This window comes from Rousettus aegyptiacus, unplaced genomic scaffold, assembly GCF_014176215.1.
Source record: "Rousettus aegyptiacus isolate mRouAeg1 unplaced genomic scaffold, mRouAeg1.p scaffold_m13_p_13, whole genome shotgun sequence".
Classification (NCBI taxonomy): Eukaryota; Metazoa; Chordata; class Mammalia; order Chiroptera; family Pteropodidae; genus Rousettus; species Rousettus aegyptiacus.
In genome coordinates this window covers 77,398,213-77,426,139 of record NW_023416288.1, presented here as the reverse complement: position 1 = coordinate 77,426,139, position 27,927 = coordinate 77,398,213, and the positions used below count along the sequence as shown (strand labels likewise).

Below are 27,927 nucleotides of genomic sequence, written 5' to 3'. Positions count from 1 at the left end.
ACTGAGATTTTTGTTCTTAATTCTGTTAATGTAGTGTATTACATTGGTTGATTTTTATATGTTGAACCATTTTTGCATTCTAGAAAAAAATCTCACTTGGTCTTTATGTATATTTCTTTTAATACACTGCTGAATTCAGTTTGCAAGTATTTTCTGAGGATTTCTGCATATATTTTCATCAGAAATATCACTCTGTAGTTTTTTTCTTGCAGTGTTTTTCCCTCAGATTGGTATCAGGTATGAGTTTGGAAGTGTTTCCTCCTGTTCAATTTTTTGAAGACTGTAGAACACTGGTGTTAATTCCTTATGTTTCATAGAGTTCACCAGTGAAACAATCTGGTCCTGGACTTTTTGAAGATTTTTTTAAATCTTCCACCCTCCACTTCCACCCCTGACCTACAGATGCTGCCATCTTCCCTTAAGAACTGGATCTCTCAAGATGGGACGTCTCCTCCCATGCACTCGCGGTACACATGGTATGGACCGTGGCTCCACTACGGAACAAACTCAGGACCTTCTACATGTAAAGCCAAAGTGCTAACCACTACTCTATGGACCCAACCCTTGTTGGAGATTTTTGATTACAGATTCATTTCTTTACTGGGTGTACGTTTGTTCGAACTTTCTATTTCTTCATGATTCTTAGTAGATTGTTTCTATGAATTTGTCCATTTTATCTATGTTATCCAATCTATTGATTTGAGTACCTCATTCCTTTTTATGGCAGAATAATATTCCACTGTATAGACATACAGGTTTCCCCTGCTATCCAAAAGTAAAGGATCCCTATAAAGCCTGTCATAAGCCAAAATGGTGTAAAGCAAAAAGTATGCCCCACTTTTCACAAGTTAGTGTTACACTGCTCCGTTTTTATGAAAGACCTACATTAGTATGGTTAACAGCTGTTTATGTAAAATTGAAAATGCTTTTCGGATTTCTTTCTATTAGCAAAAACAGGTATTAATGTAGGTCTTTCATAAAAGCAAAGTGGCATAACATGAACATTTGAAAAGCATGGGATACCTGTACATAACAGGTTTTGTTCATCTATTTTTGACTATTACTAATTGTCCTGCTATAAACATTGGTATAAAGGGTTTTTTTGTGTGTGTAGACATATACTTTAATTTCACTTGGCTATATCTCTAGAAATAGAAGTTCTAGGTCACATGGTAACTCTATGTTTTAATAATTTGAGAAAATACTACACTGTTTTCCAATGTGGGTAAACCATTTCACAATCCCACCAATTAGTTTTCCAATCTCTCCACATCTTTTAGAGTAGTTGTCATTATCTTTTTATTATGGCCTATAGAGCATGTGAAGTGGTATTTCATTGTGGTTTTGATCTGCATTTCCTTAAGGACTATGATACTGAACATTTTTTCATGTGCTTTTTAGACATCTGCATATTCTCTGTGGAGAACTATCTATTCAGATCCTCTGCTCACTTACTACATAGGTTTTCTTTTTTGTAATTTAGTTTTAAGGTTTGTTTATAATGCTGACCCTGGAACAACATAGCTTTGAACTGCATGAGTCCTCTTCTATGTGATTTTTTAAAAATAAATATTTTTTGATCTGTGGTTGTGGAGGGCTGACTGTATGCACTGACCTATACCATTTTATACAGAGAACTAAGCATCCATAGATTTTGTTATCGGGGAAGGAGGGCGGGGGAGGGGGTCCTAGAACTAACCCCTTGTGGATACTGATGGACAACTTAAGTTTTTAGAGAGCAAAAAGTTATACATGGAGTTTTGACTGTGTGAGGAGTCAGCACCTCTAACTCCTGTGTCGTTCAAGGGTCAACTGTACATTCTAGAGACAAGTTCTTTATCAGATATATAATTTACAAATATTTTCTCCCATTATATGAGCTGTCTCTTCACTTTCACAGTAGTGTCCATTAAAACAGTAAAGTTTTTAATTTTGATAAAGTCCAATATATTTTCTACTTTATTGCTTCTACTTTAAGTATCGCTAACTAAGAAGGCTTTGGCTAATCTAAGGTCATGAATAGGTTTGCTTATATTTTCTTATAAGAGTTTTATGGTAATTAGATCGCCGATCCATTTTGAGTTAATTATATTGAGTGGTGTGAGAAAGGGGCCTAATTTCCTTCTTTTGCATGTGGATACCCAATTGATCCCACACTGATTGTTGAAAAGGCTATTCTTTTTCTACCGAATTGTCCTGGTATCTTTGTTGAAAATCAACTGACCATATATGTGAGAGTTTATTTCTAGACTCTCAATTCTATTCCACTAATCCATATATGTTTATCCTAATGCCAGTACCATGGTCTTATCACTCTAGTTTTATAATAAGATTTGAAAAAAGGAAGCACAAGTCTTCCAATTTTGTTCTAGTTTTAAATTTTTTTTTTTTTTTTTTGGTTATTTTACCTCTCTTCAATTTTCATATGAATTTTAAAATCAACTTCTCAGTTTAGGAAAAGCTAATAGAGATTTTAATAGAGAATGTTCTAAACATGTAGATCAAAGTGGGGAATACTGTCATCTTAATTATAAGTCAGCTGATCCACGAACATGATGTCTTCCCATTTATTTAGGTCTTCTTTAATTCTTTCAATGTTTCATTATTTTCAAAGTACAGGTCCTTATACTTCTTTTGTCAATTTATTCCTAGGTAGTTTATTCTTTTTAAAATTAAACTGTTTTCTTAATTTTGCTTTGGATTGTTCATTGCTGGCATACAGAACTATAACAGATTTTTGTGTATTGATCTTGTAACCCTCCACCTTGCTGAACTTGTTTATTAGTTTACTAAGAGTTTTTTCATGGATTCCACAGGATTGTCTATATTGACTGTACACACAGACACATAAACAAACACATTCTACTTATAAATAGTTTACTTATTTCCAATCTGCTTAATTGCCCTAGCAATGTTAAACACAAGAGGTGAAAGCAGACATCCTTTTTTTTTTTTTCATAAATCACCTTTATCAGGGTGAGGTAGTTCCCATCCTAATTTGTTTTATTCCCACCCTATATTTGAAAGTGTACACTGGCGAAACCGTTCCACAAAAGAACTTGGTAATATGTGTTAAGAAAGTTCAAAGTCCAAATCCTTTGACTTAGTAATCCTTTTTTTATTAATCTATTTAAGAGAATAATCAGATGTGAATAAAAGTTTAATGCATAAGGACGATAGAATGAAAGAAATCTGGTTCCAATGTCTCCCTCCAGACTCACTAACTACTAGAATTGATGGGATATCTGCTCAATAATTCCAGGACCTCTGTTACTCACGACTTGATTTCTAACTAAACCTATAATTCAGAGGTAGTCAAGACTTTTCAGAGCAGATAAAGTCCCTTCTTTGGTTAAAGGTATATAAATAGCTGCACATGACTACTAGAATTTCCCAGTGTAAAATTTCAACATAGGATACAGTAGTTAAACACCTGAAAGAACCTAAATATGCTACAATGGAGAAATGCAATGTGGTTCATTCAAGTGACAAATTATGCCAATAAAAAAGCATGTTCTTAATGAAAGAAATAGAATCTCGGTTTGAAAATAAATAATCAAAGGTACATGAGAAAACAAACAGGGGAAAAAAATACAGAAAAATAACAGTGATTATATCTGAGTGATTTTGTTTTCGTCTTTATATTTTATTATCCAATTTTACAAAAAAAAACATTACTTTTATTATCAAGTAAAGAAAGCCTCTATGTTAACATTTTCCTTTCTCCTTCTCCACCCCACCAAAAAGTTACCCACTACATAGTAACTGTGCTTAGGATCTTAACACTATAAAACCCTGCCTGATACCGTTATTTGGAAATTTCACATAAAATACCAGATACAAATAAAATGTACAACTGAGACTATTTTATAAATTTTATCTTTTACATAATATAATGAGTAACAAAATATAGGAAGCCTGCAGTATATAAAAAATTTAAACTTCCAAGAACTTTTAATCCTGCCTCAACATGCTGCTGGAGGCCCAGTGTAATAGAAAAAATCTGTAATAAAATAACCTGCAAGTTCATTCTTTTAAGAAGACACAGTTTACAGTTGCTAGGAACAGACTCTTTAGCAAAGTTCTCTTGTTTATTTGGTAGTTTCCACAGCTTGTAGTATTTAAATTTTTTCTTTGAAACTCTACACCTACAACTAAAATTCCAACAATCATATATTAACTGAGTTAACGGTAAGAAAAACTTCTGGACACCTATATCAGTTAGATTTGGATCTAGCAAGTACTGACCCTTCTGGTTCTTAGAAACTAGCCTGAGTCAGGGGTCAGGTGTTATTCTTTTTAAATCCCAACAACACTCAATAGAACTTGCTGCTGCAACTGCACTATCCAAAATGTAGCCAAGAATAACTACAGAGCACTTGAAAGGTGGCTAATGCAACTAAGGAACTGAACTTGCCCAAGTCTAGAACCTAGTACAGTAGTACAGTAAACACCGGTGTAGTGAAAGAATGAGCAAATCAATCAATAATGCTTCTTTCATAAAACTTAAAAGATATCAGCAGTTTTACATTGAGAGAATGAGTTCAGATTTTTTAAGAAAATGAGATAGATAGGGAAGGTAATTTTAAAGGAAGATTTTTTTTAGGGGACATGCAATCTTACATTACCTCATAAAACAAATTATGACAGTCATAAATGAGATGCACTCCTCTCTCCTTATCCAAATTACACCCACCTTTAATATTCTACTTATTCCACAGAACCTTCTCATGTCTGTATCTCATTCGTTTACTAAAAATTTAAGATAATCTACTATGTGCTGCACACCATGAATATGAAATAGAATGAAATTCAGTCCTTGACCCCAGTGGCTTCAATAAGATATGAAAACAAGTTGAAATAGAAAATACCGTAATACAACTGTGTATAACATGTGCAATGGAGCAGCGTGTGGAATCAAGAGACAGTAGAGGAAGTGACATTTGAGAATTCTTCCTTTGACAGGAGAGTGACACTTTATCAGAAGCATTTACTATAGATTGTTTTCTTGATTTTTTAAGAAAAGTTCAAATTAAAAGATTAATCAAATTCTCTCATTAAACAAATATGAATATTAAAAGTATAGTATTAAAAGTATTATAGCTAACTTGACTTGTTAATAGCAATTATAAAACTATTTTTTGGTTTTTCAAGATATTATGTTGCTAGAACAATGTAATAGAACAATTACATTGTGTAATTGTGTGTGTGCACGCATGCGTGAGTGTGTGTTAAAGAAATTTAAGCCAAAGAAAGCAGAATGTGTAAAGGCTTTAAGATAGAGAAGAGAGCACGAGCATATCTGACAACTCAAAAGAACAATGTGACTGAAGTCTGGTGAGGAATCAGAAAAATGGCATAGATAGGGTCTGAGAAATAGAAAGCGGTGTAATCCCACAAATCAAAGTAGAAGGTCCACATGTTGGAAGAAAAACGAATGCATTAATTGGACTATAGTATAAGGTTGATGAAAAGCAACATTTGCACAACTCTCAGGTATAAAATTTTAATTTAATTCTTACTACACCACAAGAAAAATGTTTCTCTTTAATGGATAAGGGGATAACAGGCTCAGATGGCCTAAAGACCTTGTTAATAAGGTTGCACTGCTAATATGCTAAGTCACCAATTCTAGACACACTAACCCAAATCAAACCAGTATCCTTGCAACTACACAATAAGTAATGAAAAATAAGGATAAAAACACATGCCAGTTTAAAAGGCAGGCTAAGGAATATGGGTTTTATTATGGACAAAGATTAATGGAAGTGACATTAAAAAGATGATTTTGAGAATATCCACAGTGCATACAGAATACTTTCAAACAGAAGCTCCTCTATGCAAAACAATTACCATATATTATATCAATCATTGTACACTATGTTCCCCAGAATAAAACTGTGTGCGTGTGTGCATGTGTGACTGGGAACAGGAGGCAGCTAAGTATCATGTTCAATCAGAACACACCTACTTTACTGGTTTTCATTAGAATTAGTTTGAAAAAAGAATTCTGCTCTTTGAAAATCACAGATTATAAATGAGTCTACCCTGGCTCCAAAATCTTATTCAGATGATCTAAAACCAACTGGCAGTAGAACATTTTTCACCCATCATATGCCTTGCCCTAAATATAACTACTTTAATGGACACACTAACTTCTTTTCAGTTTTTCTGCTAAAAGTCAACCCTGTACCAGTATAGTTTATTAAATGCAATTTCAGGTAAGATTTTTGCTACTACACTTTTAGAAATAATATATAAGCCTACCATAAAGTTTCCTCGTATGTTAAGGCATTATAACATTAAAAATATAAGGTGTATATATATTCTAATACTACTATAAACTTTCTCAATCATTAAAAAATGGAGACTAAACATTATACATTGATGCTCAAAAACCAACTACTACTAATGAATACTTTTGGTAAATAAGCTTTGATGTTTGCTTAGGTAACTCAAAAACTACTAAAGTAAATAAAACAATGCTTCGACTCAACTACACTTAAAAATATAGTTTGACATTAGGGTGATAGTTTTATGTACCTAATAATTACTCAAATAGTATCTATAACAAAATCTGCAAGTTAGCAAAATCATGAGTACACAGAATTGGTTATGTAAATATGCACATACCTTTATCCTTCTTAAAATCCAAAGCATCTTCTTTATCAGTAACTATCTCCTTCATATTGATAATACTCTGGTGAGTAAGTTGCCGGAGAATTTTAATTTCTCGAATCGCTGTAATCGGAAAGCCTTCCTTTTCATTATCTAAACGTACTTTTTTTAAGGCTACCATTTCTCCTATTAGAAAATTAAATAAAATCAGGTTATCAGATGACAAAAAACACATGACATTTTTCTTAATTTTAAATTTAATTCACAATTTCTGTTCCTATCTCTTAAAATTACAACCCATAAAAAAAATTTTAGCTTCCAACATACCAAATTATAAAGTTGATAGTTCAAGAAATTAACTCTCTGGCTAAATACATTATGAAATATTTATCCGAACTATGGAATATTATATAGCTGTATAAAAATATAGTTACTTTATGCCCAGATATAAAAACTGAAAAAAATAGGATTAAGAGTAGATCCATTACACTGCCATTTTTAAAAAGTAAAGAAGGAGAGGATAACTATATCCAAAATGCTAATACATGTATAAAAATCTCTCCAAATGAGAAAATTCTGTAGATTGTACAGGTAAGAAAAAACAGGCACTTTAACTTGCCCAAAGTTGCCCCCATTACCCAGTAGTTAAAGTGGGATTCAAATCTGGTTTTGCTGTCTCAAAAGTATGTGCTTGTCCCACTTCACAAAATAGCCTCATAATTTAGATATGAGTAAGTCTGTATCAGATAAAATCTAAACATTAAATAAAACATATGCATACAGAAAAATTCTATTGTAAGAAAATATTCACTATAATAAAGATTTGTTCATTCCACTTCTTTGAAGAAAAAAGAAATATTGTACTCACAAATTTTCCAAAAGACAGTTTATCCTTTAAACCATTAAGATGTATTTGTTTTTATGGATTTTTAAATTTTAGGATGATTCCTTGTTTTATTAAACAGCTTTAAAAGTTATAATTTAATGTCTTTGATAACAAAGAAATATTGTTATTAATATTATTAGTCTGTGCTGTAACTACCCTCAGAAGTTTCTAAGCATAAAGTAGTCACCCCTGTATTAAATGGCCTGAAATAGCTATGCCATTTTAATCTATTGGTTTATTTCAACAAGAAATTATAAGATTATACACTGGCTCTGCACATTACTTAGTAAAATACATAGCCTCTGATAGTTATTTTTTCCTCTTCGGAGAGGAAAATTTTAAAACTTTCAAGTTTCTGATTATGTTCTGAAAGATAAAGCTGCTAAATTTGGCCCCCAAATAAAGGATAATTTCTACAGGAAAAAAAAACCAATAACATATTTTAGCTAAAATAAGTGGCATAAGTCTTACTACAACAAAATTTACTGCTGAGACTAAATAAAGTCAAGATACTTTTTTCCTATGATTACTAAAAACATAAGAATTTACTCACTTAAAAAAAAAAGAAACCTAAATCCCACCATACTACACATCACGAACACTAAAGAAACACTTAAAAAAAATATAAATGTACACATAACCACATACGTGTATTCCTAAGTGTACATAAAAATAATAAAAAAGATGAAAAACATGATAAATTAAAACTTAACTTTTTAAATCTGAAAATCCCTCAAGTTACACATTAGAAAAGAAACACAAATTAATTACATTCCATAGACCCAAAGAGCGTCAGCATTTGGCATTCTTACCAGTGTCTTTATCTCTGGCCTTGTAAACTTGTCCATAGGTACCTTCTCCAATAATTCCGATGATATCAAATTTATCCACACAGCGTTTTCCCCAGTCGATATCTTTTTCTTTGATTTCACCATAGCGAGGCCCACATATTCTATCAAATATAGTTCTGAAGTTTTTATATACAATCAAGCAAACGGAATAAACTGTTTAATTATCAATATCCACCCTCCATCCAATCTGATATCCTTTATTTTCCCCTGCCCTTCCATATTTGTGATCTAAGTAAAGTAACTCTGGGATTTGGTATTATAAATTATCATGGAAGTCAAGGTATCGTTCTCCAAGCTGACTCTTCTTCTGCAGACTAGCATTTAAACTGGGAAAGAAAAAAAGTAAAACTTGTATGAAAGACTTTCAAAAATAAAACATAATTTCTCAGTGAGTGAACAAAAACGACCCCAGTAAAAAGAGTCAAAGTTCTCTAACCATCCTTCAGAAAGTTGTTTTTCATTCATTGACTACATATATCTACTTGCAAAAGACAAAATTTTGATAAAGAATATTACCAAAAATCTTAACTATGAGGCTACTGACAAATTTAGACATTGCTTAAGTTTCTTTAAAATGCGAATACCACAAAGACTGGTGTTTTAGTCTAAGTACCAAAGTGTTAATAAAATCAACCCTCAGGAATCCACACTTTCAGGGTGTATGTGTGTGTGTGTGTATTATATGATAAATATTTGACATTCTTCAAAAAGGTATGTCATTTTGTAGTATTTTAATATTCTGATATACAAAAGAAGTTTAAGTAAAGGAATAAAGCTATTAATATTCAAGAAGAGACTATTTAAAAAGTTTTCGAGCTTTCTGCTTCATACTAGAAAATCACCTCACACCCTTACACTGGGTGCTACCTGAAGAGCAATGCCTAAATCAGATCTATCTCAATGTCTTACACTTTCAATTAGTTAAATAAAAATTTTAAAAGGAATCAACATTCTCCCATCTTAACTGATAAACAGGTTTCAAAGAAAAGAGTTTTATCTCCAGGCACTTACTTGAAGCTAATTTAGAATACAGATTTCAAACCTTGCATTTCAATTCTTGCAAAAAGAATTTAGTTATGAGAACAAAAGAAGCTGAAAGCAAAGGAAAGCATAGCAGCTTGCCCATTACTAATTTTGTTTGAGCTCACTGAATGCCAACTTCTACCTTGTTCAATTTCAGTGATTCCATGCTACTTAAAATCTTAATTACAGAAGTTTTCTTAACACATACAATACCCCAAGAAATTAATACATTACAAACTGTGAGAAAATAAAACTTGATTTTATTAGTTATTTAGAATAGGTATGTGGGCACTTATGAAAAATTTTTTTCAAAACTTTAATAGAATTTATTCATATACTTAAGTTGAAAGAACACACTTTTTATTATTTTAAATCTTAATTTTGTGTGTTATAATTTTATAATAATCCAAAATCACCTCTGATCAATTTAAGAGCAGGTATAAAGCAACCACATACTTAGGCCTCCTTTTACTATGTAACTGTGTTGCTGTTTTCTTTTCCTCTGGACTCTTTGAGAGATCATCTCCTCCAGGTAGCTCAGGGGGCAGTGGCAAATCAGCAAGTAGACATCGTAGTTTCTTTTCTACTTCTTTTTTAACTGCTTTTACTGAAATATTTCCTCGTAAACTAAAAAAAAAAAAGGAATCAAATAACACAAAAATTTAATTTGTTGAGAAATAAAACTGTAGCCGTCTTACATTTAAGTAGCATGCAATGGTTATTTTCCAGCTAAAATAATATACTACATTCAATTGCAAAATATAGAATTTGGGGGTATAAATTATATAGAACCAGATCAAAACTAAGGAAATCTAATCAAAGTATAAGACTGTCGATATTGTTGTATTAATTTTAACAAATATACCATACTAATGTAGGATGGTAATAATGAGGAAACTGAGTGCAGGATATACAGAAACTATATATATAGTATCATTGTAATTTTTCAGTAAATTTAAAACTTCTTAACATTAAAACGGAAAGTCAACGGTCATGTTTTACAAGAAAATTCTTTAATTTTTTAATACCATTTAGTTTGATTGTGGTGAAGAGACAAAGAAAACTGTCTTGTTGTAAGAAATAAAACCGCATGCTATTTATTATTCATCTTACCCATTTAAGTAATCACAAACAACTAATTTAGCTTCATATCTTTTCAGGTTAACTTTTCTCAACTGTACACTGATTCTTTTACAACATATATCATTTAATATTAATTGTAACTTCTATTAATTTTGAACATTAATATAACTGTACAAGTAGATCCTTTAATACCATCTGATAAAAACTATCAATAATCATAATAAAATTGTACCTTTTCTTCATAACCCTGTGTTACTCATTAGAAGATTCTTCAACAGAGAACACATGCTCAAAAGAAAATTGGTTTGCAGTTTTATTTTTAGACTAATGGTATCAGAGAGCCCACTTTTCGATTTTACTGTCCCATTCAACAGATACAGATTAAACACCTCTACTACATAAGGAGATTACACTGGAGATTTAACAACAAAAACAATAACAAATACATTAAAATACAGTTCCTCTCAGAAAAGAGCTTATGGTTTTTGGAAGACATATTCAGGTAAGCAACAGGGTAAAGTATTATACAAATGATTCCAAAGTAATGTCATAGCTGAAGGGTAACTAAATCAGGATTGAAAGACAATGAAAGCATCTTTCTAGAATAGGCACCATTTGAACTCTGAAAATAAGACTATGCAAAATAATTTACTTAGAAAACTGTAGTCAACAATGAGTAATTAGGTTTTCAGTCAAAAATGAGCATTTATTGGAGGATTCAAATCAACCTATTTTGGGAGAGAAACTAAATAAACTAGAAGTCTTAATTTTACTTATCATTTAAAATTTAAAAGACTGCTTATATTCAAATATGCCATTATGTTAACTATCAAATTCAGCAAGATTCTCAAACTTAACAGAAATGAAATATTCCTTTCCAAGAATAACACTATATAATTAAAAACATTGTTTTTCACTGAATAGTTGCAAAAACCAAATAGGAAATGTGATTTTTAAAAAAACTTCTATATACTAAAGTAACAAAAACAATAAAATGCCTTAAGAAATGTATGAGAGCAACAAAAAAATTAAAACATCTGATTGATGAACATAAAACTAAATCTGAATGAATAAAAGAAAATCATGTTTTTGTGTGGGAAGCGAATACTACAAAGCTGTCAGCCTCAAAATTTTAATCTATTACTTTTAATAAAGCCCCAAACAAAACCCAAGGAAGAGTTTTTTAAATACGACTTGACGAAGTGACTATAAAAATATAAGAATAAAACAAAAAACTGCCAGGAAATTTCTGAAAAATAACGAAGTGGGATTTGCACTGTCATATGGTCAACTTACCTAAAAAGATCTCAAATTAGAAGCCAAAGCCTGGCTGAGTCACAGAATATGTATTATTATCTACCCAATGTTTTGTAAAACAGTATGAATTAATTGTTAATATTTTTAAGTCAGTAGATTTATATAAACATTCAGATTCCAGGCTTTAAAAAAAAATCAAAAACTCTAGCAATATTGGGCCCAAATTTGTGTACAGCAGCATTGAGTTTGAGGCTGAACAGTAGGGCTGTTCACTAATCAGTAATTTATTCCATCCCTCATTTTTACATTACCTGCATACCCCATATAATAGATATCTGAGTATGAGAGCCAATATACCATGCATCTAAATAAGTTAGAACAAAAATGTAGTGGCAAAGAAATAACAACATATTAATAAGAGAGTCCAGAAACACACAGATGTCTTTAAGAATTTTTATCTATAGCATCACAAATCAATGATATGGATTAGTCAATAAATGATGTTACTAATTGGATCTATTAGTTAACTAGGTGATAGGGGAGAGCTACGTCTTTCTTCTTCATATAAAAACTAAAAACAAATTTCTGTGAAGTATGAGTTAACCTTTCTTAAATTTATAAACTGAGAAGTTTTAAAGAAAAAATAGCAGATCTGACTATATTTAAAAAATGGAAAACATTCACACAGCCAAAAATAAAAATAAATCTCAAAGACAATCAACAGACTCTGAAAGGTAAAAGTCAAGAAACTTCACATAAAGAGCACATAAAAATCATTTAGAAAAAAAAGGAAAATAATTTTAAGAAAAAGCCAACATAAGATATGAACAAGCAATTCACTAAAAAAATAGCCAATAAACATTCAGAAAGATGCAATATCTCAATAATCAGAAAAATGAAAATTAAATCGTTACCTATTTTAAAGACTGTCAAAAATTCAAAACTGACAATATTCAATGGTAAAATAATTTCATACATTTGATACATAAATTGCTACACAGTCTTATTGTGATAAAATATGGCAGTTTCTATCAAATATTTTTTTATAGTGACACTGAAAAATATGGAACGTTTCACAAATTTGCACATTACCTTTGCACGGAATGCAGCTGGCATTAAGATGACGTTTAGGTGGAGGGCCGGGGGAGGGAGATAGCAGATAAGGGGATCGTTTTATGAACTATATAGATGTCTAACCAATATACTGTATACTTGAAACTAAATTAAATTAAAAAAAAAATTTTTTTTTTTTAAATGGGAGACGGGGGAAACCAATAGGATCATGTAAGAAGGACAAAGGAGTTAGCTTAAAAGAGTTCTCATTGGTCAAATTTTGGAAAACTTGAGCATCAAAAAGAAGAGTCACTGTAACCAGTACTGAATCAATCTTTGGCCATACATACGTTACTAGTAGTATTCAGGAGTCTTAAGAAACTTCAATATCCATGAAACATACAAACACATTCAAAAAAAGAAGAGCAGAGATGACGAAAGAGAAAAGTAGAAAAGAGAGAAAAGAAGATGGGATGGGCAAAAAATTATTTTTTTTCCCTCCCTCTCTAATCCCCCCTACCCCCAGCCACTTCCACCCTTGACCTACGGATGTTGCTGTCTCCCCTTAAGAACTGGATCTCTCAAGTTGGGGCGCCTCCTCACACGCGCCAGGGACCTGGCATCTCCAGCGCACTCCTGTGGGGCCTGGCACACCCAGGACCTGGCGTATCCAGGGTATGGTCCGTGGCTCCACTTGGGGTGCAAACCCAGGACCTTCTGCGTGTGAAGCAGACCCCGAAAAAATTTTCAACGGCCAAGTATGAAAAGTGCCACCTTCTCATTAAAAAGAGATACACAAAGAACGTCCTTCTTAAGCATTCACATGGATACGTCCTGAGTTCCTGAAAATATCATCAGGAAAAATTTATCCCTAAAACACACATTAAAAAAAAAAAACAGAACAACCAGTATCACTGGTCCAGAATCACTGGATTCTTGGCAACTGGGTTATTATCTCATTTGTGAGGTGAGAATTCTGCACTCATGCCTCTCTGCCTTGAGAGTCCAATTCGGTACTCATCAAAATTATAAATTACTACTGTTATGAACCTTCAGTGGTCTTAGACAACAGTCAAACCTGGAAACACTACAATTAGAGTCGTACTGTAGGATAACACCTGATTGAATTGGATGGGGCCTCTTGGCAACATTTTTAATTGTAGAAAAAAGATACTTCCAAAGCATGAAACACAGGAATTATCGTTTATTTTTGGTTTAAGTTATAAAATTTTCATGCTAATCAACGTGAACACTTGAAAGACCTGCACACATGGTACTTTTATCCACTTGCTTTCAAACTCTTTAAAAATTATCTGCTAAGAAAATTGCCCAAATAGTTGCTTATTAATAGTAGTATGGGAAACAGTTCTAAATTCTTCGTTAAAGTGAAAAAAATTAAGTGGTATACACAGATTTACCACAACAGTGTAATGCTTCTATCCTAGCATACACTTAAAAACATTCTTAGAACTGCATTTACTTTAGACATTCTTACCTTCATCCTTCTTAGAAAACAAACCACACCCTCAATATTCAAAATAGAAATCTATAAACATGTTAAAGGAAAGCATAACCACATTATGGGTTTTCTGTGATATGTAATTCCTAACTGCAAAAAATTTAAAAAGTCAAGAAAAAACTAAAACGCAATATCCATAATGCCACCAAAAGTGGTAAATTTAAAAGGCCACTGAAAAAACAGAAATAACCAAGACATATGATTTATATCACCCAGGATAGACTCTGTCATAAAATGTCCTGTCTCTAATTGGATCATCAAGGAATACTAAGACCAAAATAAATACTAGCGTTTCTAATTCCCAAAATCGAACTGATATTTACATTGTATCTCAAGGCAATAGCAAATTTTCCCTGGAATTCTTAACTATAATTTTGTCATTCTACAAGCAATGTGCTTCATTTTAAGACATACATAACAAAGAAAATTAATTCACTTACTTATAGTCTTTCTTTGTAAAGCTGTTGTTTTTTTTTTTTTTTGAAGGGGGTCAAATAATTTCTCACTTCATATTCATACTTTTTTCTTTAAACAGTTGTTGACCAAATTTTTTGTACTTACCTATCGGCATCTTTATCTTCAGGCAGCATGGGAGGCAAAGGTAATGGTGGTAATGTAGAAGTCACTAGAGCCACATGTTGCTCCTTCTCCTTGGCGCCTATGCTTGGTGTAAGTGGTTTGGTTTTTTCTTTAAGAGATAATGGTTCTTCCTTTGTAGCAGCAGATTTACTCTCCTTCCCAACTACAACTGCTTTCTTGGTGGTTTTATCTACAATTAAATTATTGTCCACCTTTGTTACCTGAAGAGGTGGCTTTGTCTTTGCCTTGTCATTTTTTAAAGTTCCACCACTTGAGGGAGAAGGTGCATGTTCAGTTTTAAGTTTCTTCACATCCTTCACATGGTTTGTTTGTGATCCACTGGCACCAGGTTCTGTGTTCCCCTTGGTAGGTGTAGAAGTGTTGGAGGCTTTGGCAGTTTTGGCGGCAGCCTCAGCAGCCTTAGCTGCTTCTGCAGCTTTTGCTGCTTCTGCAGCTCTTGCTGCCTCTGCAGCTCGTGCTTTTTTATTCTTGTTCAATTCAGCTGCCAGGCTACTCTTCAGAGTTAGTGTGCTAGGAGAAATGCTAGAATGACGACTTCTGGATCTAGACAATCTATGCCTGCTACGAGATCTTGAATGCCTAGATGAATATGGGCTTCGGCTTCGGGATTTGGCTGACCGTCTGGTGGAAAATAATTAAGATTTAGTCAGTAATTCAGAAAAATTCAGTTTGATATTTTTTAAAAAATGCTAACTCAAGTCTGTAAAATGAAAGAGACTTATTTAATTCAAAAATCATCATTGGATATTTTTTGTGTGTGTGAGGTTTTTGAAAAAACGAAAAGTGCTTTAGTGCTTTTAAGAATAATATTATCTGGTGACTAAAGTTTTCCTGAAAATAGTGATTATTTTACTCTTGTTCTAATCTATGAATGCTCAAAGATAAGTCTAGATGCAAGTAAATCTCTGTAAGAAGAAATACCCTTAAGAATTAGGAGGGAAAAGTGTGGCAAGGCATCACTGCTGTCTCAGAAAATAGAAGTAGGCAACAGGATACCAGTGGTAACAGCAGCAGGGTGAAGTTTGACCAATCTTTTACCAGGGAGACAATCTCTACATCGCAAAAGCACTCTATCCTAAATTTCAAAGTTAGCAGAGCTCTGTCCACAGCAAGAGTGAAAAAGACAAAACCTGTCTTTAGCAATAAGTAAAAGTCTCTAAATCTTGGAAACTACTTAACAATAACTGTACAATTCACCTCTCAAAAATCAGTGGAAAAACACAAAACTAACATATTTAAAGTATGGTGGCAACTAAAACTCTATAAAACAAATACAGCATGACACCAAGTAAAATGCAGCTGAGCTTTTCAAATCTACACTTTATCAAAACTTTTTTAAAGTACTCGCAAGACAAAGCACTGATAGTACTTTTGACATGTTATCTCATTTAATACCCACATCAATCCTTGTAAAGTATCTACAGTTTACAAATAAGAAGCTGATTCTAAAATATTAGGTTACCTAAGTCAAGTCCACACTCATTAGTGATTGCAGTTGTTATTATTTTACTGTCACTACTCTACCCCTCCAATATTCTTCTATCCTATTCTGTGTTTATATAGCTAGGGAGACTGACCTCAGCAATGCATCTTCTGGGTTCCAGTGCTATCAGTGGCAAGAAATTAGAAGGCAAAGAAAGGCTGAATTATCTCTTCCCATCTCCCTCCCTTTTCTCAGCCACGTTTTCTGACATAAGCTGTGTCCCTCTACTACCATGACTCTTGTCAAGCAACCCCTTTCTCCAGAGCTCTCACCAGTCTGATAAAACTGTATTTTCCTTGCCCCTTCAAGCTTCCTTCTATAACTAGGGAAAATATCCCTTACAGGTTCCCTAATCCAATCCTATCGCTCTGATCCCTCATTAAAGTCTCTTGAACCATCTTGAGTTAGATTTGGTTTCCTTCCAGAATCGTGCCTGATCTATACATATGCCAGGTCTTAAACCCAGACCTTCTGAGCCTGAAGTATTGCCAAGAAGAGAGCTCTTGCTAAAATTTTGTAAATGTTATAGGAAGAGAGTAAATGAGGAGAAAGCAAATAAACTCCTGAGAACCCATAAATAAGATGGGCAGAGAGAAAAGCAACTACAGGCCATTTCTGTTTATATCTGACATAGAGTTTGAAGGAAAAAGTTTAGGAACATTCTACAATTCTAGTATGAAGATAAAATGATGATTATGTTTAGAAAAACCTCATATACAAATTAAACCTATCCCTCATTCTTTCAAAAACATTTCAAAATGTACCGAGGACCAATTAGGGTTCAACACTGAATTAGTGTTTTTACACAAATGTCACATAAAGTATTTTACGTCACATTATTTTAGATTAATAAGTACATACATATACACCAATCGTTAAAATCACCAATGAGCTTATCATTCATTATTTATAGAAATGAGAAAAAATGTTTGGCTAAATATAAAGTGATAACCTGGTTGTAAAATATTCTGGATAACTTTAAATATAAGAACCAAAAGTGTCATAATATTAATCAATTGGCTACATTTTTTATTTCCCCTCCATTAAGACTTTTAGACCTCAAAACATGCCTGATATTAAGTTGTGTTTCCATGCCCTGATCAGATACCAAAGAGCAAAAGAAAAGTGCACAGCAGGAGAAAACAGACTATCATCAGAGGTAACAGCACAGAACTTTTCTTAAATTAACTTTCCTTTCACCAGCATACAGAAACATAAATTAGATTTAACTGAGATTTATGATCAGTAAATCTTACCTAAAAAAGAGATACAAAGATATCATCACATAAAAATCCCAACACAATTATCTCCTCTGGCCTATTAAATTGTTCTCTTCTGAACAGAACCTGAATAAGAGAGGTATTCAGTAAAGGCTTTAAAAAAAGTTCTGCTCCATAAAAAGGGTATTTGGAGAATGATGCTTTTATAGTATATACTGATTGAATTTTTCTAGACATACCCTCCATTCCTCTCCAAGTCCTCTTCTTCTCTTCAGAAGTTCCTAAACTTTTTAATTTCATGTCCTACTAAACTTGCATTCTCTCAGGTACTATATATCTGCTAATAAATTTCAATTATATGTTTACTGTTAAAGCAAACATAATTGGGGAACCTGAAATTAAATATAAATAGGAACTCAAGGTTAGGTCATTTTTGCTAATGATCTAACAATTCAGCCATACAAAGTTATGAGGGTAAAAGAGAAGTGGATCTCTAAGATGATATAATGAATAATATCATGTTGTCTTACAAAAAGAATGGAAATGGATGGCATAGATAGCAAGTTGTGTTCTATAGGTAAGATTTTTCTTCTTTTTAAAAATGTTTTTTATGCAGGAAAAAAAAATGGCATAGATGACAGAGGTTCTCTGTTCATCCCTCTGCAACTAACTCAAGGTTGTGACGTAAACAAGGAGCAGCAGCAAGGAAAAATCGCCTGGGATGAACAAGCCATACAACTAGGGAGAAATCCCAGAACTCACCTTGCAAAGGCAGAAGGTAGGATGTGGTGAGGACGTGGGGCTACCTGGTATCGAACAGCTGAGTGAGGCTGAGGCTGAGGCAGCCACAGACTCCTCTTAAAGGGGAGGCATCTGGGAGAGGATTTTTGCAGTGACGGACCTGCTAACTCTGAGCACCGGTGCCAATTCGGCTGCATGGAGGGGGCACCAAGGACTTAAAGGGAGACAGTGATGAAGTGAAGGCCAAGGTAAGACTCGCTCTGTACAGAAATGCCAGTGGTATCCATTGTTCCCTGCTGAGCTCTCCCCCTTACCAGTGCATGGATACAGCACCACCATAGCCATGACGTCATCAAACTGGATAACAGAGGTCACTACGCCCAGAGGATTCTCTGAAACCCCGCCTCCCCCAACTCGCGGACGCACCCAAGCCACATGCGGGTATATCCTCAACGAGTCAGGAGCTCCTTGCTGAGCAGCACCTAGACTCACACTGGAGGCAGCTGGCCTCGGTTTCCGGTATGGCCTTTTGAAGTAACTATAAGCACAGCATCTGTTAATTGCTTGCTGAATCTTAACAGGTGGCCCCTGGGGGGTCAAGGCTTGGGCTAAGTTTGGCCTGCAGCTGAACCTTTCTGAGGACTGTGCCACTGGACCAACACATACTACACTAATATGACTGGGAGACTTAGAAACTTTGCTTAGTATATAGAAACAGACATTGAAAGGCAGCCAAAATGAGAAAACAAAGAAGCAGAAACCATATGAAAGAAGAGAAACAGAGGTCCAGATATAATGAAGTCAAGTAATCTAACAGATGTAAAGTTCAAAACACTGGTTTTAAAGATGCTCAATGAACTTTTGGGAAGTGTAGATAAATTCAGTGATAACTTCAACAAAGAAATAAAAAAACATAAAAATGGAAATGTAAATTATAAAAGGGAACCAATCGGAAATGAAGAACACATTATCTGAGATGAGAAGTGTATGTCCTATCTAGAAGACGGGAAAGCCAAGGACACTCAATCAGAATGGTAAGAGATAAGATGCTAAGACTATAAAAATAATTTAAGAATAATATGGGACACTATTAAGGGTCAAAATATCCATCTAATTGGCATACCTCAAGGAAAAGAAGAGGTTGAAAAACTGTTTGAAGAAATAATGATGGAAAACTTCCCTAACCTGGTGAAAGAAATAAGACATAAAACCCTAGGAACCTCAGAGAATTCCGAAAGTCAGAGATCCAAAGAGGCCTACACCAAGACACATCATAATTAAAATGTCAAAGGTTAAATACAAAGAGAGAATATTAAAAACGGCAAGAGAAAAACAGATAATGTCTTATAAGGGAAAACCCGAAAGACTGACAGCAGATTTCTCAAAAGAAACTGCAGAACAGAAGGGCTTGGCACAAAATATTTGAGGTGATGAAGACCCAGGATCTATAACCAAGAATAATTTATCCAGCAAAGTTGTCCCTTAGAGTTGAAGATATAAAGAACAGATATAAAGCTTCCTAGACAAAAAAAAAAAAAAAAAAAAAAAAAAAAAAGCTAAAGGAATTTATCACCATCAAGCCAGTATTACAGGAAATGTTAGAGGGAGAAAAAACATGTATCAAAACCAGGAATAAAGAATGGTAACAACTACATTCCTATCAATAAATTCCTTAAATGGAAAAGAATTAAGTGCTCCAACTAAACGATAGAGTGGATGAATGGAAAGGAAAATAAGACCCCTACATGTTACCTCTAAGAGACTCACTTCAGATTAAAAGATACACCCAGACTAAAAGGAAGGGGATGGAAAAAAGTATTGCTTTGATGGACCTAGAAGGTATTTAAGTCAGATAGAGAAAGATAAAAACTATTTGATTTCACTTATATGTGGAATCTAAAGAATAAAAAGAAGAAACTAATCAAAAACAGACACAAATATAGTGGATAATCTGGTGATAAACAGAGAGGAGAAGGCGTTGGGGGAATGGGAGAATGGGGTGAAGGGTTAAAGAAGTACAAATTAGTAGCTGAAGGATGGTCATGGGGATGGGGAGCATGGCATAGGAAATGCAGTTAGCATTAATATGTTGGCTATGTAGAGGGTCAGGGGAGGGAGGGAGCAACTGCGGGATCTTTTCGTGAACTATATAGATGTCTAACCAAAGTGCTGTATACTTAAAACTAATTAAAATAAATAAATTTTTTAAAATGTTTTTTTCTAGTATTTCTGTACTGTATACTCTGCAGTGAGTACACACTAGCTGTTTCTTGTTCATTTTTAATGTTTAAGAAGTTACAGGATCTCTTTAAGAAATTAAGAGATGCTTTTATGTTTCTAACAAACGTTCCCAAATTCATATAGCACAATGCAAAACCAGGAAAAAAATTCAGTATCCTGAAACCCAAGTGATTAATGTTCATTGTTAATTAGGTTAGTGTTCCTCAGCAAGAGAATATGGTTTACTGTCCACCTGACTATATATCATACAAGCTCTCCAAAAGTCCAGGTCTTATGAAATTGTGCCTAATTAGGAAAACACTGATTCTTAAAAACTTTACTAAAATAATATCCAATCCCTCACTACATAAACTAATATAGAACAGTGCTACACAACAGAACTTTCTGGAATGATAGAAATGTTCTACACATATGATATCCAATACAGTAGCCACTATTCACAGTATTTTTTAGCCTAATTTTCCTACCCTGCTTATTTCACATGCTAATAGTAGCTATATCTATTTCAAAAAATATGTTGACAACCCCCCACCAAAGAAGGTGTAAAAATGCTTCTCATGCAAGAATAGTTCAATACATGCAATGTGATATACCACATTAACAAAATGAAGGATAAAAATCCTGTGATCATCTCAATAGATTAAAAAAAAAAAAATTCAACATCCATCCATGATAAAAACTAAACAAATTGGGTATAGAAAGAACATGTCTCAACATAATAAAAGCCATATAAGATAAGCACGCAGCTAACATCATATTCAATGGTGAAAAGCTGCAAGCTCTTCCTCTAAGGTCAGGAACAAGACAATGAATCTTAACTATCAACACAGTATTGGAAGTCCTAGCCAGAAAATTAGGCAAGAAAAATAAATAAAAGGCATTAAAATCAGAAAAGAAGTAGTAAACTTTTCTGTTTGCAGATGACATGCTCTTAACAGATAGAAAACCCTTAAAGACTTCACTCAAAAGCTGTTAGAACAAATAACTTCAGTAATGATGCAGGATACAAAATTAATATACACAAATCAGTTGTATTTCTATACACCAACAATGAACTATTGGAAAGAGGAATTAACAACCCCATTTTTAACATCAAAAGGAATGGTTAGGAATAAATTTAACCAAGGAGGTAAAAGGAATTGAAGATATATAAATGGAAAGATACTCCATGCTCATGGACTATACAAATATTGTTAAAAATGTCCATACTAGTCAAAGTGATATACAGATTCAGTACAATCCCTATGAAAATTCCAATGGCATTTTTCACAGAAATAGAAAAAAAAAATCCTAAAATTCATATGGTACCACAAAAGACCAAGAATAGTCAAAGTAATCTTGAGAAAAAACAACGCCGAAGACAACACACTTCCTGATTTCAAACTATATTACAAAGCTATAGTAATCAAAACGGTATACCATGTATTAGAATTTAATAGCTCTATTAACTATAAAAGCATATGGCAGCCTCTATATTAATCTCCTGTTTCAAATCATCACCCAAACTAATCCATACTTACATGCAACGTGAACACCTTCCTTGAACATCTGCTCCTTGCTGTTCTCTATTTTTAATTCCATCACTCCCCTCCACCCAGACTAGAAATATTCCCAGTTTCCTTGTGTCCATACCATATCCCATCAATTGTCTCATTTTACTGATTCTAACTCTACAGTCCCTCACACCCATACTTCTCTGCATGTTTCCTATTGCTGTTGTAAAAAAAAGGTTTTTTAATTACAAAAAATATAGTGGTTTAACACAAGTTTATTATCTACAGATTTGGAAATCAGAAGTCCAAAATCAGTCTCAGTGGGCTAAAATACACATGTCATGAGAGCTTTAGTCCTTCTATAGCCTCTTAGGAAAATCTGTTTCCTTGCCTTTTCCGACTTCTAAAGGCTGTCCATTCCCTCCCTAATCAACCCAACTTCTGCTTTTATCGTCACATTTCTTCTCTTCCTCTGCTTCTATAATTACATGGCCTTTTCTGACTCTAAAGCTCCTACTACCTTCTATAAGGACCCTGTGATTACATAATACCCATCCAGGATCATCTCTTCATCTCAAGATCCCTATTTTAAGTGAGGTAATATATTCACCAGTTCACATGAACATCTTTGAAGGGGGCCATTATTCAGCCTACCACACCCTCTTCTTCTATTCTCAAAAACACTGTTCTATTTCAGACCTCATTACCTCTCCTCTAGGCTACCTTATCATCTTAAAAATGACTTATCTTTTCATATCTAATCTGCTTCAACTACTTCTAGACACCACAACTAAACTCATCCTCACTGTTCAGTGGTTATTACATGTCTCAAATTCATTCACTTTCCTTCTCTTTTTAGTAGCTATTCCAAACCTTCACAAATATGTTCAAGCTCATAACACCATCTCCAAAGTCTTTCTTAACACTACCTTACGTTTCCATTTTGCAGGGGAAAAAAACAAAACAAGATGATCAGGTATGTCCCCTGCCTGCAAACTTAATCTGTATCTCCATCCAACTTACATTCCACCTGAATACAGATGTTTCTCTTTCTATCCAAGGCTAAGTCCTCCATAACAGGGGACTTCGACTCCCAGGCCACAGACCTGTACCAGTCCATGGCCTGTTAGAAACTGTGCTGAACAGCAGGAGGTAAGCAGCAGGAGAATTGAGCAAAGCTGCATCTGTATTTGCAGCCACTCCCCAGTGCTAGCATCACCACCTCAGCTCCATCACAGATCATCAGACATTAGATTCTCATAGGAGCATCAGTGTCTGGTGCCAAAAAGTTTAAAGACTGCTGCTCGATACTATCAACCTCATACTCTCTAGATCCTTACTTCACAGATTGTGGCACACACACCAGCAGCAGCAGCATCTGAGAGCTTGTCAGAAATGCTGTACCTCAGGACTCAACCCAGACCTTCTCATTCAGAATCTGCATCAAACAAGATCCCCATTAAAGTTTGAGCTGCAATATGCTAGGAGGCTCCTCTACTGCAACACTATTACTTGTGACTTTAACTCTTTGCTGTCCATTTGCTATTTTCCCTCAAGAAATAAGTAACTCAAATCTATAAAAATGGACCTGAAAAAAAAAAAAAAAGCAAATGATGGTACTCTGCTATTGTATTTTTACCTCTCCTTCCAATTACAGCCAAATTCTAGTTTGTATCCTCACTGCAATTACTAAGGTGACCAATGGCCTAACTACCTTTTCTTGGGAGGAAGGGGAAGAAAGGAACAAAGAAAAATATCAGTATCTGCAATAACGATGTTGACCACACCCTTATTAACACTTCCTAAGCACTTCCACTATCTTTTTCCCCACTGATTATTTTCTTGCTTGTATGGCTGGCTCTGAGCACTCCTTAAGGTTCCTCTTCTCCACCAAACTCATTCACCCACATTAATTTTATTTATGCTTATGTATGACTTAAATTATCACCTAAACAATGATTATACCCCCAAGTAATCCTACCCACTCCCAACTATCCTTCACGCACCTTTAACACAATACGGCTAAAACTATTAAGCTTCCTCTTCAAAACCACCCCCCTTTCTCCTTAAATATACCCTATTCTCAGGCAATGGCATCCACTGAAATACCAGAAATCCAGAAATCATTCCATAGTCCATGAGTCCCTTTCCTCCATTTTTCCATATCCAATTGATCTCCAAGTCTTGGCAATTCTACATTTGAGCATCTCCCCCATTTTTCAGGATCTTTATCCCCATAGCTACATCTCACATTAGGTCCTACACATCATCATCTCACTTGGTCCAAACAGTATAGAGACCAAATACCATAAAACACCATTTCCAAAGTAGCATTTACCAGCTTCCCCACGTCTAGTCTCTACCTTTTCCAATTTACTCTCCATACTACCATCTGAATCTTTAAATAGTTACCCCTCTACCAAAAACCTCACCGCCTTGCACTGCATACAAAGACCTCGTCTAGCCATCCCAAAACACATAAAGTGCCAGGCCTAGAGTGTTTCTCCACATTCCTCTCTTCACCTCTTTTATCAATTAAGCAAAGGGATATTTCATATCAAAGCACCAGGTCTACCACACCTCTATATAGCCTTCCCTTATTAAGCTGGGCAGCTGGAAATGTTCCTTGTCCTATGATCCTACCACCCTTTAATCCTACCATCCTTTGATCATCTCATTAGAATAATTAGATAATCTGTCTTCCCCAACTAAACTGAGATCACTGTTATCTTCATAGCCCTGACTAGCAGAAACAGAAATGGCAGATGCTCAATAAACATCAGCAAAATTAAGTACACTGTTAATGGAATTCCCATCGAACGTAATTCACCTTCACAGCCTAGTATTAAGGTGCTGCATGATCTGTGTGGCCACAACCTACCTTCCTTATCAAGTTCTGAGTTTGCCTAATGTTTCTTTCCTTCCATGCCTTTACTCCCACAGATTCACCTATTGAGAAATTCTCTTCCCTCCATTTCTACTGAAGTCCTATGAATCTTTCAAGGACTAGTTCAAGAGTTCTTCCTTGTTCATAAAGCCTTACCACCAAGGCCAAGAAAGAAGCAAGCTCTCCTTTCTTTGCATTCCCAAAGCACTTTATCTGCATCCTTCTTATGATCTTTATTACTCTAAACTTTGTATCTTTATTTACCACACTGTCTAGTAGACTACACACACACACCCTCTTTGAGAAGCGAGAACCAGGTCTAATTAATTTTTCATCACTCCACGGCCCATCGCATAATGCCGTAACAGTCTTTTAACAGCCTAAACAAACATATCACTTTGACCCTTACAGTTTACAAAACATTTTACAGGCATTTTTCATTTGACTTGTTCTTCATAGCAACCATGGTAGAAAGATTTTAGGGGGAACTAAAATAAAAAAGGTTAAGAAATTTACTTAGAGGCCAGGAGCTATGAAGAGACGGAGTCAATACTTAAGACCAAGCCTCCCAATTTAATTAAAGACAGCCATTATTTATTGTAACACACCATATTACATCCTTTCCTTCCATTTATTTAATTTTTGTCTTCACGGATCAAGCTAAAGTTCCTCTGTAACCGCCCCATTTGCTGAAATCACATAACACCTGCTACATACTTGTATTTTATATTTGTCTTTTAAAAATATAAATTTGACTGTTATGCCTTTGCCTAAAACTCTCCCATTGCTTCTCACTGCATTTAGAATAAAAGTAAAAATCTTTATTGTGATCCACAAGACTCAAACTGCCTCTCACCTTTATTACAGCCTCCTTCACTCACTAGGCTCCAATTATACTAAACTCTTTTCTGATTCTTCGAAAGGTCGCACTTCTTCCTGATTTGATATCTTAGCACATATTGTTTTCTCTTGAGATGCTTAGATCATTACATGGCTAGTTTTCTCATCATTCAGGTCTCCATTTATCAACTCCACAGTGAGACTTTCTCTCACCAGAAAGATAAATTAACACATGTATACTCCTCTCTCCTCCACTAGTGTCTTATTTATCACTATATTCCCAGTGCCTAAAACTGTTTCTGGCATGCAATGAAGGATCAAAAGATATTTACTGATTTGATAAATAAATAGCAAACGACAGGTTATCTACTTCTCTGAACGTCTGCGAATACTAGCAGAATGCTTTGCATAACTGATATCTAGCTAGTTAACTAAAAGTCATAGATCCATTGATAAAATTTTACCTAAACTAAAATGTCAGGAGACAAGTACATTTAGTCAATTAGCTTCTTCGTATAAACAGTGAAATGAATTTATTTTTTTATTAAGAACTAAACATTTTACATCTATTATCCAATAGAGATTTAATGAGAAAACTAATCTTTCTACTGTAAAACATTCCTTATTTTTAATAACTACAACGTCTTCATGATTAGAAAATACATTCATAAAAGAAATACAAATTGCCAATAAAGAAATTAAAATGCTCTCTACTCTCTGGTAACCAGAAAAGGCAAAATAAAGTAATGGTACTACATCTGCATCCACCAGAATGGCCAAAATAGAATTCAGAAAATATCAAATATTCATGTGAATGCAGAGAAATGGTCATACATAACTTACGAGAGGAAATATAAAATTAGCAAGCCTTTTTAAAAAGCAATTTGGTAGTATTTTTATAAAATACTTTTCCTTTGCAATTTCACTTATAAGAACATTTCCATTTGTGTCAAAATATTACTACACAATATCTTTTAAAGCGTTGTTTCTAATATAGAAAAAATAGCTTAGTGCCCAATAATGGTTAAATGAAGCTTGATAAATTTTATTATGGAATTTTATGTAGCAGCCATTTGGAAAGATTTTCAAATCATACTGCTAAAAAGAAAAGTATGTAAGTAACAACATTATGGCATAACATACCTAATATATATTTGTGCATATCTTTCTATGTATGTATATACACAGAAAAAGAATGTACACCAATCTATTTACATGGTTATATATTTGGAAGGGAATGGGAATGAAAAAGACACAAAGGGTTTCTTTCACATACTGTTCTGCATTCCTCTGTACTGTTTAAGCATTTCATATGTAAGTTTTAAACATAAAAAGAGTGCAGGTTAAAAGAAGTATAGTGATTTTATTATAGAAAACTGAAAAATACAGCAAAGTTTAAAGATAAACACCACCGGAAATTATTACAAACCAAAATGTACAGTTTGGAAAAACACCATCACATTCATTAATAAAAATGAAAAAGGCTGTACAGATTTATTCCTACTCTACTACACCTACTGCTTAACTTCCAAGAATTAACTCTAGAAAACCATGCGTGCTTTAAAAGTAAACACTACATTAAGAAAATATGGCTAACATTAATAAATGTATTTTTCATAACAAATGGATTTTTTCTTTTCCTAGTCCCTAAGACAGTAATGGATAATTACATACGCTTGTGTTTAAGAGTCAACCAAAGCATACAGAATTTTTTTTTTTTTTTTGGCACCAAAAATTATACTCGGAAAAAAACAACTTTAATCAAAAATTTTAGGAACAATTCACGGCTAACATCATTGTGAAAAAAGACTAAATACTTTCCCTATATGATCAAAACAAGACAAGACAAGCCCAATCTCACTACTTCTAATCAACATTGTACCTGAGATTCTAGCCACTTCAATTAGGCAAGAAAAAGAAATAAGAGGAACCCAGACTGGGGGGGGCGGGGGAGGGAAGGTAAAATTATCTCTAGTATATGACATAATCTTGCACACAGAAAATCATGAGGAATCCACTAAAAAACTATTTGAACTAAGAAACAAGTCTACAGGATGTGGGGGAAAATGATCAATATAGAAAAATCTATTGCAGTTCTGTATACTAGCAATAAACAATCAAAATGAAATTAC

The 27,927-nt window shown here is 33.9% G+C and overlaps 1 protein-coding gene across 2 annotated transcripts in view; it reads right to left on the bottom strand.

Annotated features, from left to right (window-relative positions):
* The window catches only part of CDK13 (cyclin dependent kinase 13), an 86,632-nt gene that overhangs the window by 45,024 nt on the left and 13,681 nt on the right, over positions 1 to 27,927 (bottom strand). For both annotated transcript variants that reach the window (XM_016148530.2, XM_016148531.2), the window contains exons 2-5: positions 14,852 to 15,511; positions 9,835 to 10,005; positions 8,317 to 8,456; positions 6,634 to 6,804 (exon numbers count right to left, since the gene is read on the bottom strand). In XM_016148530.2, the coding sequence (XP_016004016.1) occupies positions 6,634 to 6,804; positions 8,317 to 8,456; positions 9,835 to 10,005; positions 14,852 to 15,511 (1,142 nt within the window). The remainder of the gene's footprint in view (positions 1 to 6,633; positions 6,805 to 8,316; positions 8,457 to 9,834; positions 10,006 to 14,851; positions 15,512 to 27,927) is intronic.